Source organism: Zerene cesonia, chromosome 3 (assembly GCF_012273895.1).
Source record: "Zerene cesonia ecotype Mississippi chromosome 3, Zerene_cesonia_1.1, whole genome shotgun sequence".
Classification (NCBI taxonomy): Eukaryota; Metazoa; Arthropoda; class Insecta; order Lepidoptera; family Pieridae; genus Zerene; species Zerene cesonia.
This window is the reverse complement of record NC_052104.1, coordinates 8,112,577-8,125,411: the sequence shown is the minus strand read 5'-3', so window position 1 is coordinate 8,125,411 and position 12,835 is coordinate 8,112,577. Positions and strand designations below refer to the sequence as shown.

General features: G+C 33.1%; 2 protein-coding genes across 5 annotated transcripts in view; one reads left to right on the top strand and one right to left on the bottom strand.

The window, feature by feature from the left end:
* LOC119836002 (protocadherin Fat 1-like) overlaps window positions 1-751 on the bottom strand; it is a 17,397-nt gene extending 16,646 nt beyond the window's left edge. Inside the window, exons 1-2 of the mRNA XM_038361166.1 lie at window positions 673-751; window positions 305-463 (exon numbers count right to left, since the gene is read on the bottom strand). Coding sequence (XP_038217094.1) covers window positions 305-463; window positions 673-727 — 214 coding nt within the window. The 5' untranslated portion in view covers window positions 728-751. The remainder of the gene's footprint in view (window positions 1-304; window positions 464-672) is intronic.
* A 3,328-nt stretch (window positions 752-4,079) lies between these two features.
* The window catches only part of LOC119837455 (lipid storage droplets surface-binding protein 1), a 10,540-nt gene continuing 1,784 nt past the window's right edge, over window positions 4,080-12,835 (top strand). Inside the window, exons 1-7 of one of the 4 annotated variants that reach the window (XM_038363070.1) lie at window positions 4,080-4,190; window positions 6,886-7,001; window positions 7,216-7,401; window positions 7,837-8,017; window positions 11,032-11,219; window positions 11,583-11,764; window positions 12,718-12,784. In XM_038363070.1, the coding sequence (XP_038218998.1) occupies window position 4,190; window positions 6,886-7,001; window positions 7,216-7,401; window positions 7,837-8,017; window positions 11,032-11,219; window positions 11,583-11,764; window positions 12,718-12,784 (921 nt within the window). In that variant the 5' untranslated portion in view covers window positions 4,080-4,189. Of the gene's footprint in view, window positions 4,191-5,486; window positions 5,642-6,885; window positions 7,002-7,215; window positions 7,402-7,836; window positions 8,018-11,031; window positions 11,220-11,582; window positions 11,765-12,717; window positions 12,785-12,835 lie in introns of those variants that run through there. The other 3 variants (XM_038363063.1, XM_038363055.1, XM_038363048.1) reach the window with 3 other exon arrangements.

Below are 12,835 nucleotides of genomic sequence, written 5' to 3'. Positions count from 1 at the left end.
TCTGTGGGGGTGTGGTACTTCCCCGGTGCGAGCTGGCCCAATTCGTGCCGAAGCGTGCTCGACTCCCACAGTAGAATATATATAATAGTTAATGCATACTTAGTCGAAAAAATAACAATAATTAGATACTACCATTTATCACTACGACAAAAGTTTAATTCAAATTCTTTTGTAATAAGGTACATTTATTTTATTATGTCCTGTAATTCTATTAATGATATTTTGAAAAATAAAAATGTACTTAACTTAAAAAAAAACGTTTACTTAACATCTCAAAAATAATTTTATACAGTTTTCTTCTCACCATTATAGTTCAAAGTGGCTATAGCTACATCTCCAACTATCTCTTCTTCCATATAAATAATTTGCGTGCCGGATGTAGCCGTTCGGGGATAATACGCGTCCATACAAACATCTTCTCTGTCAGGAGCTGGGACTAAAGGCCGTTCTCTCCATGGTACTCCTAGGTAATAGAATACAACATAAATATATTTGTATCGAAGCACTATAATTATGGAAGCAGTACAAAATTTATTAGGAACATTTAATATATAATGCGCAATTAGGCTAGATATCAAAATACACAGCTATATAAAAACAAATTCAATGTCACTTTTCAAATGTGAACTTTTTAATTAATCATTCAATGTTTCCTTCATAAATCAAAATTACCCTCAAAATTTAATTCTGGCAGGTCTGGTCTTGGCAGACGTGGTATGTGTATCATATAACCACAGCGTTCTGGTTCTGTAAGATATAAAGAAAATTTTAGAAAGACGCATAGATAATATTAAAATTATAAACCAATTATAGTCTAAGAGGTCGATAAGCTACGTAAATGTTTATCGCAGTCTATTATTATTTGAAGAGTGCATTAGAAAAATCATCTATAATAATATAAGCTTTTGCTGTTAGCTATTCAATGATATGTTTTGGATTCGTACAGCTTTGGTTTTCAGACAAAGTGACTTTCTAAATTTCTGAAAGTGACAGCTGCTCAATGATGGTAAACAAATAAACAATCATCTCCGATAAGTTATTATACTAGTACTACTAGAACTATTTAACTAGTACTTATGTGAAAGAAACAAACTTGTCATTTATTATTTAGTACATAAAATTACCTTGGCCATTGACCAGTGGGTCATTTCGAAGTATCATAACCATTGATAGTAACCATATGAGTGTCTCCATCTTGCATGGTATACAATTTTTCTGAAATTAACATCATCTCTGCTTTATTTACGGTGTTTATGTTTGAACAAGGAACACAATTTCATTGCAAAACTACTTGGATGGAGATAATTTTTTTTTCGAAAGTGAGTTCCAAGAATTTAAGCTTATCGAAACGCAATTAATTTGCCTTAAAATTTCTCCTTGAATATGGAATTTGAATTTCCGATAGCTTACTATAACTTCTGTTATTATTTTATCATAAATTAAAACAAATATTATAAAATGTTATTAATCACATGCACATAATTGCGTTTTATGCTAAAATTATTCCTCTACATATATTGTATACAAATAAATAGTTATTTTTTAAGTGAAGTTAGGAATAGAGTACATAATAGAATATCCTGAATATTTATAAAAAGGGTAGAAGTAAAAAGTTAGCATAGGGTTCTAGGGAACTCTTCCGAATAGAGAATCTATAACATTCTAAGAATGAGATATTCAAATCTTTGAATCTCTGAAAACCGTTCTCTCTAAATAACAATTACGCGTTAATATGCCGTACTTACCAGTAAGATAACAGCGCACATAAAAATATATCCAAAATGTGTATCACAAATGCCACAGAAATAACTAATTTAATTAATAAAAACTTATTTCACAATGGCTAAATCCAGACTGAATACCTATCGGTTGATTGTAATGACACATTATCGATAAGATTCCTTGATAATGATAAATTATTTATTTTCATCGATTAACTTCAGGAACAAAGGTGATTATCAGTTAATATGAAGTATAGAATGGTTTGATAAGGAGGCTTCATATGCAAATCGGACTTAATGAACTCCTTATCTTGTAAGAAATTCCCGCAAGTGTACAATGATAATGAGAGTATTCTGTGGAATATTTTTAATAGGTTACCCTGTTAAATTTTTGGATATTTTATGAGGCGTAACAGATGTTTAGTATTATAGTTTATATTGTCTTTATTAGCATTCATTAAATGTTACAATATATGCAGAGAAATACCTAGTTAGTAAGGGTTCAATATATGCATAATTCTTGGCACTGGTGAGAAAATAAAATAGCATTATGTGCTTAATATAAATTTCTTCGAAAAATGGTAGTCGCATTACTAATATTCGGAAACGAAATGCTATTTGAATTAGCGAATTCTTTTCGGTAAATTTAATGGTGTTGACGAGGTTTCAACAAACTGAAAAGGTAAAACGACAACAACAACAACAAAAACAACAACTGACAAAAAAATTTCTGGGGCTTTCATGTTGGTGGTTTTACCAACATTTTTTAGATCATAGATTTAATGCAGACTACATTTTTTTTATTGTGAGAATTCGACTAGGTATTTCATAAGGAAATGGTGCAGGACATTTTAGAATGGCATATCTCAGCGTTTTGTATAGGTATACTCATATTAAACAGAGCGACAAATAAATAATTTTGGGTAATCCCTGTAGCACAGATAGCATAATACTATAACCTATAGTATATGTTTGATACAGTTGCGTAGTTTATGTTTATCTAATCAATGGCAGCGTCATTGATATCAATTTAATTTCATTTCTAGTCATACAATAACTTCCATATGTACAATAAATCTAAATACGTACTTCATTCACAATACTATATATACAAATATGCGCTTTTCGTAGTATTTTCTGCCCAGGACAGGTATAAAACAGCTTCTTCGGTATTTCCATCTACGACATGGACACCTTCAAATGAGCCTGTACACGTCTCTGTAAGGCTGGCTTATAATCGCAATGTACTTACGTTATTTAAAGCAATTGTTTATTATTATAGTTTAGTTGTACTTGAAATGCACTGTCGATCAATCCTATTAATAAATTCATTCGTTTTAAATATTGACCATATTTTTTTAATCTTGTTTTGCTTAAGCAATGTAATAAAATTAGCTCAATTTAAAATACGACGTCATCATATCTCATAAAGGGCAAACATGTTATTACAATTTCTAATAGCGATTCTTATTATCAATTGATGAGAAAACAAACAGTTTATGAATGTTATCTTTTTCTTTCTATTAAATTGAATTGTGTGGGCTGTTGGCGATTCTTTATTATCTAGAAAAATATATTATCTATTTAGTTACTGAAATATATCTCATTTATTTATGGCTGAAAAAATGCGTGTTGTCCAGATTATTATTAATGTTAATTTATAGAAATTTGTTTGGTGATAAAGAAATATCGTATGGATAAGATTATCTGTAGATAGAAGTAGGAGTCTACATGGGTTTAAGATGGTATACATAGATTAGAGATGGTATAGACGGTATACATAGGTTTGAGGGGAATTAATTTCGCATGTGTTTCACTCATTGACACTTTGTAAGGAAGAATTTTAAGGAGAGAAATGGCTGCGAAAACATTGGGATAATTTATTTAAATTTAAATTTACACAGACTAAAAATATTTTGAGTTTAATACATAATTTTTGTGTTCCAATCCTAATCCCATAAATATCTATAACTATTTTCCACATTGACCACAGATTAACAGCTATTTTGAATAATTAATAATAATTAATTACCCTTTATATTGAGTTACCATTTATGACGATAATAATAAAAATTATGTAATTATTTCCATTTTAATTAACAATATTATTGAATGCAATTAATTTTTAATTAGAAAACTGCCAAAATACTGGAAAATATTGGCGTTCCCTAGTGGTCCCAAGTGCAAGTACAAGTGGTGCAAATTGGGTACAAATATTTTAATTAACAATTTTTATATAATAAACGGGCAAATATTTTCGAACATTTCTCTGAAAACGAGCACCGTGTGCGTATCAAACGTCCATAGTTCACCGTCTAATTACATTGTCGACGGGTAAATAGTGATTATACAGTGATAGCAACACAAATACGGCCGTCTCCCGCTTCGCCACTTACTAGTTGGTTAACATTAGTCAGTCAACGGAGTTTGTGTGATTCATATCGTAACGTTAGAGGGAAAGTTTTACAAGTAAGCCTTTTTATATATGCACGTGTAACGAATTTTTTTTAGTCCTCTTGAACATAATACCTCAAAGTAACTAAGTTTTGATTTGATTTACATTTATAGGTACTTATACTTTTTCACATGCTTTCTGTCTATATATTAACTACAGTATGTTAATTATTAATTCATAATGTATAAAATTCCATAAGGAATGGACAAATTCTAAATATCATGTAAAATAATGTGTAACTAGAGAAATTCTTGAAGACTATCAAGTTCACAAGTGACTGACCTGAGATTATCAAGCGTTAAAAAAATATTTGAAAGATACAATATTTGTATGAGGTGTAAAACTATTTTATAACTTGTTACGTAGTTGTTATGTCGATATTGTAATAGTTTTATATTTTAATCAATCTCCTTAATTTTTGTGTTATTAATTAATATTATCGTATTATGTATTTAATCCATATATTAGAGTGAAATTATAAATTTCTATATACATTGATATAATATACAATATTAGTGTATATAATATTGGGTTATTGTTAATTTAAAGCTCAATCTAAAGTTAGGCTTTTATTACTGACTACCCACTTACCGTTCTTACTATAGGTATATGATCCGTTTTTAAATTCTGGATTTGAGAATCCTTGCTCAAATTTTGTTTGTATCAAAATATGACAAAAATAATTTAAAGAAAATCGATATGTATGTATAATATCCATATAATAACACCATTTTATTGTAACATGATAGTTATGATGAGGAGTACGGTTATTGAAAAAAAAATCGTTCCATCCGATTTAAAGTAAAAACTATACTTTTTTTTTAATGAATATGTAACACGCTTATATTTATTTTATGGGCCAGTTTATTTTTTTGTTGTTTAGGTGCATTTCAAAATATATTTCTATTAGACCTCTTTGCTGCATGTTTACATTTCAATTCGAAAATATATTCCCGAAATTTCTAAAGTTTTCTGAGTGTAAGTTCTACCGGGGTTAAATTGGCATGGTATAATATTTTAAATAGTATAACATATAAACAGATATTGCATGTTTTCATGACATGATTTTAAGTAGATAGGATTAGTATAAAACTTTTTTATAATAGCAGGTACCTTATTACTGACACACTTATGATGTCATTAACAAACTTATCGTTAACATAATTTGTACAAAAATAAAAACAATTACATGTATATTTCCTTCGTTTTTATTCCGATAACCTTTGCAATAATTATAAAAGCCAATTAAACATGTGCCAGTCAGTTGTTTTCTGATCGGATACGAACATCGTTGGTCTGTGTTGTTACAAAAAAAAGGTTAAATTGGCGGGGAAAATGACAGCTAATGGAAAATCTCGTGGCAATGATTCGTCATTTTCTATGGAAGTAAATAAACGAGCGCAGGGGTTAATAGCAAAGAGAGCAAAAGCTTATTTACGTGCAGTTGAAAAGAGTCAATGTCAGGGTATGTATAGTGTAAAACAAATAGCTAGAAATCATTAAAACATACGGAAAATATTATGTTTCATTCCGGGTTTCGGTTAATCACGTTGCGGTCACATTATGCATGACCGTGGATAGAAACTTCGGTCAGTAAATATGATATGATATGAATTTAACTGCATTCTATCCATTACCAACACTTTTAAGTTTAATATTAATCATATAACAAAACAATCGTCAAATACAATTCATTCATTTTTACAGTATCAGTCATTTAAATATTATTTATTTATCTGTGGTATAAGTATGAAATATAGGTAAATTTATAAATATAAAGATAACAGCTGCACTCGCTTCACATGTGTGGGCAGATAACTTTACTATAAATAATATTTACTTACTGGGAATTGTTTTGATAATTATAATTATTGATTATAGATTAAAATGCGTCATTTTCTTGTGCTCTGGAATGTACCTAATAGTAAAAATATAAGTTTTATTATTTACTAACTTTTGCCCACAGCTACGCACGTGTTAATTCGGAGTAGTTTAATAGATATTATTATACATATAAACCTTTCTCTTGAATCACTCGAGCTATTAAAAAAAAAAACCCCATAAAAATCTGTTGCGAAGTTTTAAAGATTTAAGCATACATATAGGGAGAGAGAAAACGACTTTGGTTTATACTATGTAGTGATATCAGTAGACAAATAATGTCAATGAATTTATGAAAGTACCTAAATGATAGCAAATTATACGCAAAATTTTAGAATTTATTTTGTATCCTTTTGGTTAGGTAGGCATTTTTTTTGTAGCGTTCATAAGCCATAACTGTGTGTGTTATATTAATAAAATTTTGAAATATTAAATAGACGGATTTTTTGTTTATTTTGACTGTGAAAAGAAATATCGTCAAAGAAGTGACGCGAGGGAATGAAAACACGAGGCGTTGAAGTAGAAATCCGAAAGAACTCATGGGAATCTATAAAATCACACATTTTCAAAGTACTCGGAAAACTTTAGAGGCAAAACTACTAGACGACTCGATGACGTCGCAACGGAGTGATTTTATTGATTGAGTTTATTTTAATTGTGTACTTGCTCTAGTATTTAAAAAGATAAAAAGAAGACATTCGATCAATAGGATTCGAAACTACGCTATCGCATTACCACCGGCACCGCCTAAGATGCTAAGCCTCCCATGATCCCATCTCAGCATCGACAAATAAAATTTCTAATGCCATAAGTAAATTTTTTTTTCAGTGCCTACAGTTCAAAAACCGGGGCTTCCCCGATTGGAATCACTTCAAAGGGTCGCACATATACCCATAGTCGAGTCTGGGATCGGTGTCACCGAAAAAATCTATTCAAAAATAAGAGTAAGTGCTAGTCTATTCATATACTTCGTTTTCATAAAAATCTATTATTCGGGCATCTTATAATGAAACTGATATTTTAATTGGTTGCAAAGTTTAGTTTATTAAATTTTTAAAGTAATATTATCTCACCATAATCACAGATACTACTTTTTTTAAATTATTAAAATCGGCACCTACATAATCACGTGCACGTGTACCTAAACAAAACTTACAGGAATCCAACCCCCTCATCCGCTGGTACCTCACCCTGGGTGAGAAGTCTTTCGACATTGGAGTCCAACTCGCGCTACCAGCGGTTCACTTGCTGGAGACGCCTATCCACCAACTCGATCGGTTCCTCTGCAAGTCACTGGATGTGGTGGAGAAACGGGTCCCGTCGATCTATTTGCCGCCACAGGCTGTGAGTAATAGATGACTAACTAGCTATTAGCTTTATCTAGTTTAAGTGTTTTTTATATTATACTAAAATACACATAATATAAGAATAAGCCAATATTATTTCATGATCTGGGTTATGTGAATGGAATAAATTCCCTCACGATAAAAGTATTTAATAAAAACGCGGTACAATGGTGTTCCCACAAACTTCAATTTAAGCTTCTACTTATCCCTGATATACAACCATCGAATAAAATTCCGTTCTCCGAGGGACGCAACCCCAATGTATTATTTCAATAGACTACTATAATTTACTAACAATGCATACCGTAAATCCATGTTTTACCCAAAACAGAAATCTTGAAACCAATTAATTAACAAATTTCAAGGCATTTATCGTAGCAGAAGTCTTAACAAATAGTCCTTCCCAATTTGAACAAAAAGAACATCTTCCCAGATGTATTCTGAAACCCGGCAGTTCGTGCTCCGCAGAGCGGACTCGGTGAAGCAGCTCGGGACAGCTGTCCTGGACTCGCGGGTGACCGCGGTGACGGCCACCGCGCTGGACCGCGCGCTCACCACCGCCGACAAGTACGTGGACAGATACCTGCCCCCGGATTACCAGGATGCTGCTGATGGTAAGTTAGGTGTACTTTTAAATCTTCTGCTTTTATTTCTTTATGTAACTCCCGATTCCAATGGGGATGGATTCTCCTAATGTCAAGCTTTGAACAGATATACAGAGAATCTTTTTAATCTAGACTCTTAAGTCAAATCCATCGAAATGACATTTCACACATATGTTTTGACGTAACAGCTTTATATCCGTTCGGTTAATCTGTGAACATCTTTAACAAAACCAAAAAAAAATATTGATGAAATGTAGAAACTAGTACTATTACCTACATATATTTTATAAATGTTTTCTTTTACTCAACCTGTACTTAATATATCTATTTTATGACAGAAATTTATCTAATAACTCTTCTCATATAACTTTCCTAAAGAGGATAACTCTAAGATAAGTTCGTTAAATGGTTACAAATTTAGACTGATAAATAAGGAATTATTAACACTAATAACTTTTTCTTATACTTCTTTTAATTAAACCATTAAGTTGAACGGAAAACCTAAACGTAACCTTTTGGGGGTTATCCTACTAATATTATAAATGCGAAAGTTTGTAAGGATGTGTGTGCGTTTGTTGCTCTTTCACGCAAAGACTGCTGAAGCGATTGCAATGAAATTTGGTACGTAGATAGTTGAAGAACTGGAATAACATATAGGCAAATTTTTATCCCTATATTTCTACCGGATACGGACTTACGCGGGTGAAACCGCGGGGCGCAGCTAGTTTTTTAATAAAACTTCATCATCATCATCATCAGCCCATATATGTTCCCACTATTGGGACACAGGCCTCCTATGAGGGTTCAGGCCATAATCCACCACGCTGGCCAAGTGCGGGTTGGCAGATGTCACATGTCGTCGAACTTTTTAATTCTCGGACTTGCCGGTTTCCTCACGATGTTTTCCTTCACCGTTTAAGCAGTGGTGATGTTATCCACATGCGCAGATAAATTGAAAAATCAATTTATTTCCTGCACGCTCGCCCGGTCTCGAACCCCGACTTATCGATTTTGAAGTCCGAGGTTCTCACCACTGAGCCACCACTGCTTTTTTGATAAAACTTGTATGAAGTTAAATGTGAGAAAACAGTTGTCAAAGTAAAATACGATGTGAGATAGTAGGTATATACTGGTATTTGTTTTCTTCATAAAGGCCATGATAAAGTACTTGCAATTAACAAGTGTCAAATTGATAGACGTATTGTGATCTAACATTTGATCTTTCGTCTAGACGACGTCTAATGTGCAAATTAGGCGCATTATGCATTAAATTCATGACAAGTTCGGAAATCGAGTTTGATTCCTACAGATATGAAATCCATTTTTTGATGTCGTAAACAGAATAATATAGGCGAGAGAAGCGAGTTCTACGTTTTACTATCATTTTTTTATACATTTTTCTACTACACTTTACTGAGAAACTTGGACGCTTTTAAGTTTTGATAAAGCATTTCTTTTCATGTATATGTGTGTTATCAATCATAAAATATTATTTTATTCACATTAAAAAATTTGACTATATAGGTACACAACCTTTAACTTTGCGAACCCTCCTACTCTGGCACCGCTTTTTTCTGGTAACTTAATAAATAATTCTGATCTTTGCACGTAACATTTTGAACACAGATAAAAAATATCAATATATCTAAGAATTACTACTAGGTTTGATTTAAACATTACATATGGAAGCAAACGTGAATATATGATATATGCTCACGTTTACAGAAAACATGACATTAAAAGAGGCTGCCTCCATTCATTTTTTCTTTTGTGCCCGAGTGTACTGTAGGACATAATATTTGATATGAATTGTTTGTTTGATTGTTTTGATTTATTTTCGATAATAAAAGGAAACTGCTTTCTTATCACTTTGATAAGGTTGGATAAAAACCTGATCATATAAGTCTAGATTTATAATTCCAAGCTAAAAACGATGAAGATTACAGTGCTACGAAATTTTTGTATCTAAATTATATCTTCTCCAAGTTATTGTAAGGTACTGATTTTATAATTAGCCGTGAAGTCATTTGTTGTCCCATTAATGTCGGTATAGATATCGGTGGTTATAGCGAGGTTATCTCTGTTTGTTACTCGATAGATCGGGATCTTACTCATGGACTATGCACCCGGGCGTGTAGACATTATTATCATGTGACAATAGACTGCATTCATAGATTTATAATTAGTTAATGATTGAAAAAGTTATCATGTGATGTTTGGACTCGTTTATCAAACCTCATCGAATTTATATAATCTAATGTTACACCCTTTAACCTACAGAATTCATATACTTTACACATTGAAATCACATTTTATAACGTATGAGTTGTTCTGTAAATAAGGCTAGAATATGTTAAACTCGAATATATATAAATTACTAGCTGCACCCGGCAAACGCTGTTCTGCCTTACTCTTATCGTTAAGTGGTATGAAAAATAGATGTTAGCTACCCAATATGCTTACCAAATTTCAGAGGAATCGGTCAAGCCGTTTCGGAAGAGCATAGAGACTAACATTGTGACACGAGAATTTTATATATCTACTATATAAAAATAAGTCTGGTTTTCCTTCCTGACGCTATAACTCCAGAACGCACGAACCGATTTCCACGGTTTTGCATTCGTTGGAAAGGTCTTGGGCGTCGTGAGGTTTAGAGCAAAGAAAATTCCGGAAAAATTTCAACAGAAAAGCGGGAAAAACGAAGCCATCTGGTGGCGAAACGGAGTTCGCCGGGTGTGCTAGTTAAATTATAATGCATCTGCCTCATAAGGCACATCGGGATTTCATTTACTAATCATTTTGTAGCTTATTCTAAAATGACGTTACGTACTCATACAAAAGTCGATTGTGAATAAGTAGTACATTTTCCACTAACGATTAGTCACAATCAAGTCGCTTAGTTAACGGCTACCATCAAGCCGCTTAGCTAGCGGTTACAATCAAGCCGCTTAGCTAGCGGTTATAATCAAGTCGCTTAGCTAATGGCAACAATCAAGCTCAGCAAGCAGCTAACTGCACCACAGTGGTGATAATAGTGACGAGCGCGGAGAGCTCGGGCGGGGGGGAGTCGGGGCGCGCGCGCGCGGAGCTCGCGCTGCAGCACGGCCAGCGGCTCGGCCGCAAGCTGCAGCGGCGGCTCACGCGCCAGGCGCTCGCTGAGGCCAAGGCGATTAAGGAGCAGATACACGTGCTGGTGTATGTCGCCGAGCTGGTGAGTTTGTCAATTTCAATTGTGTAATTTTGTGTTAAAATAAAATTGATTCAATATAAGTGTGTGGTGTTAGAAAGTTAGATGAGGTGGTGATTTAAAATAATAGATTTAAGTTTGAAGCAGTCGAAATGTAGTTATTCAAAACTGTTGTAGTATTGGACCAATGAACTTTTCTATCACCAATTTCTACAGCATTGTCATAACTGTATGTTTTATGTATTGTGATTAAAAACGAACGGTTGTCAAAGAAACTTAACAGGATTGTCTTTATCCTATCGCTCATTTACAATTCAGTTTCCGACTTCCTTTGCTCAAAATGTATTGTATCGGAAATCATAAAACATTATATCCTAATTCCTTAAGATCGCTACGGACCCGATACTCGCCTGGCAGAAGGCGAAGGAACTGTACGCATCTCTCTCCAAGCCCGAGCCGGAGAACCAGGCCCGACCGGCCACGCTCGAGGAGCTCGTTGTCTTGTTGTCCCGCGAGACCGCGAGGAAAGTCGTGCATCTGATTAACTATACGCACTCCGATTTGCCGAAGTGAGTATTTTATGATGAATTTTGTTACCTGAGCAAGCTTAGAATATATATTGTATATTAAGAAATTTCACTAAACTGCCCTTCCAATTGGTCTTTGTTATGTAATAGAAATCATTATTCTTCATATTCCTCTTTATGGCAAGAAAAACGCCCATAGTATAGCGCCAAAAATACGCTATTAGTATACTTCCTAAGTTTTAAAATCTCAAAACCTTTTCTTAATTCACTATAAAATGGGCCAAAAATAGGAATATATACTGGCGCTGGCGAAGAGGAGTCGAAGAGAAGAGTTTTCTAATTCAAATAAATGTCCAAAAAATATAAAATACGCATTTTTTACTTGAACGTAAGATGTTGTCCATAGCCAAAGTAGTTTCTTGCAGGATTTGATGCTACGTTTAAAGCTATCGAGAAACGGATATTTGGATATTTTAGATTAGTTATAGAAACGGATGAGAGGATGTTTTTATTTAGTTATTTTATGTAAGTCACTTTATGATTTTATGTAGCTGTTACTTCTACTAATAACACTAACAGATAAGCAAGTGGTGATGTGGACATATTATATTTTACTTCTTTGTTAATATTCTAACTAGTTTTAAATGATTGTGAAATATATTTATATTCAATTAATGCTGTTTTGGTTCCTTTTAAAATGCAAATATATTAAATGGAATGATTTATCATTGATAAATACCCAAATAATGCATGAAACAAAGCAAATAAGCAATGCAAAATAAAATGAAAAGCGTTAATCAATAGCTCATTGAGCTCCTATTTTAAATATTGCAATACTTGGATTCAAAAATAGTGCTTTATTTAAAAGTTTCCAGGTAATTTGTGTAACTTTCTTCACTCCACTTTCTTTTATAACCTGCATTTGAATATATATTTTATTGCAATACCTACCTGCAGTTCGGTCGGTTTAAATTTTAAACGCATCCCGCTTTCAGAAATGTCCGTCAAGGGTTGACAGCTGTCACCAACCATCTGTCCGTGGCCGCCGAGACGTTGCTCAAGGTATGGGCGGGAGATATCCCTCCATCACATACTATAATAATGTTCTTTACT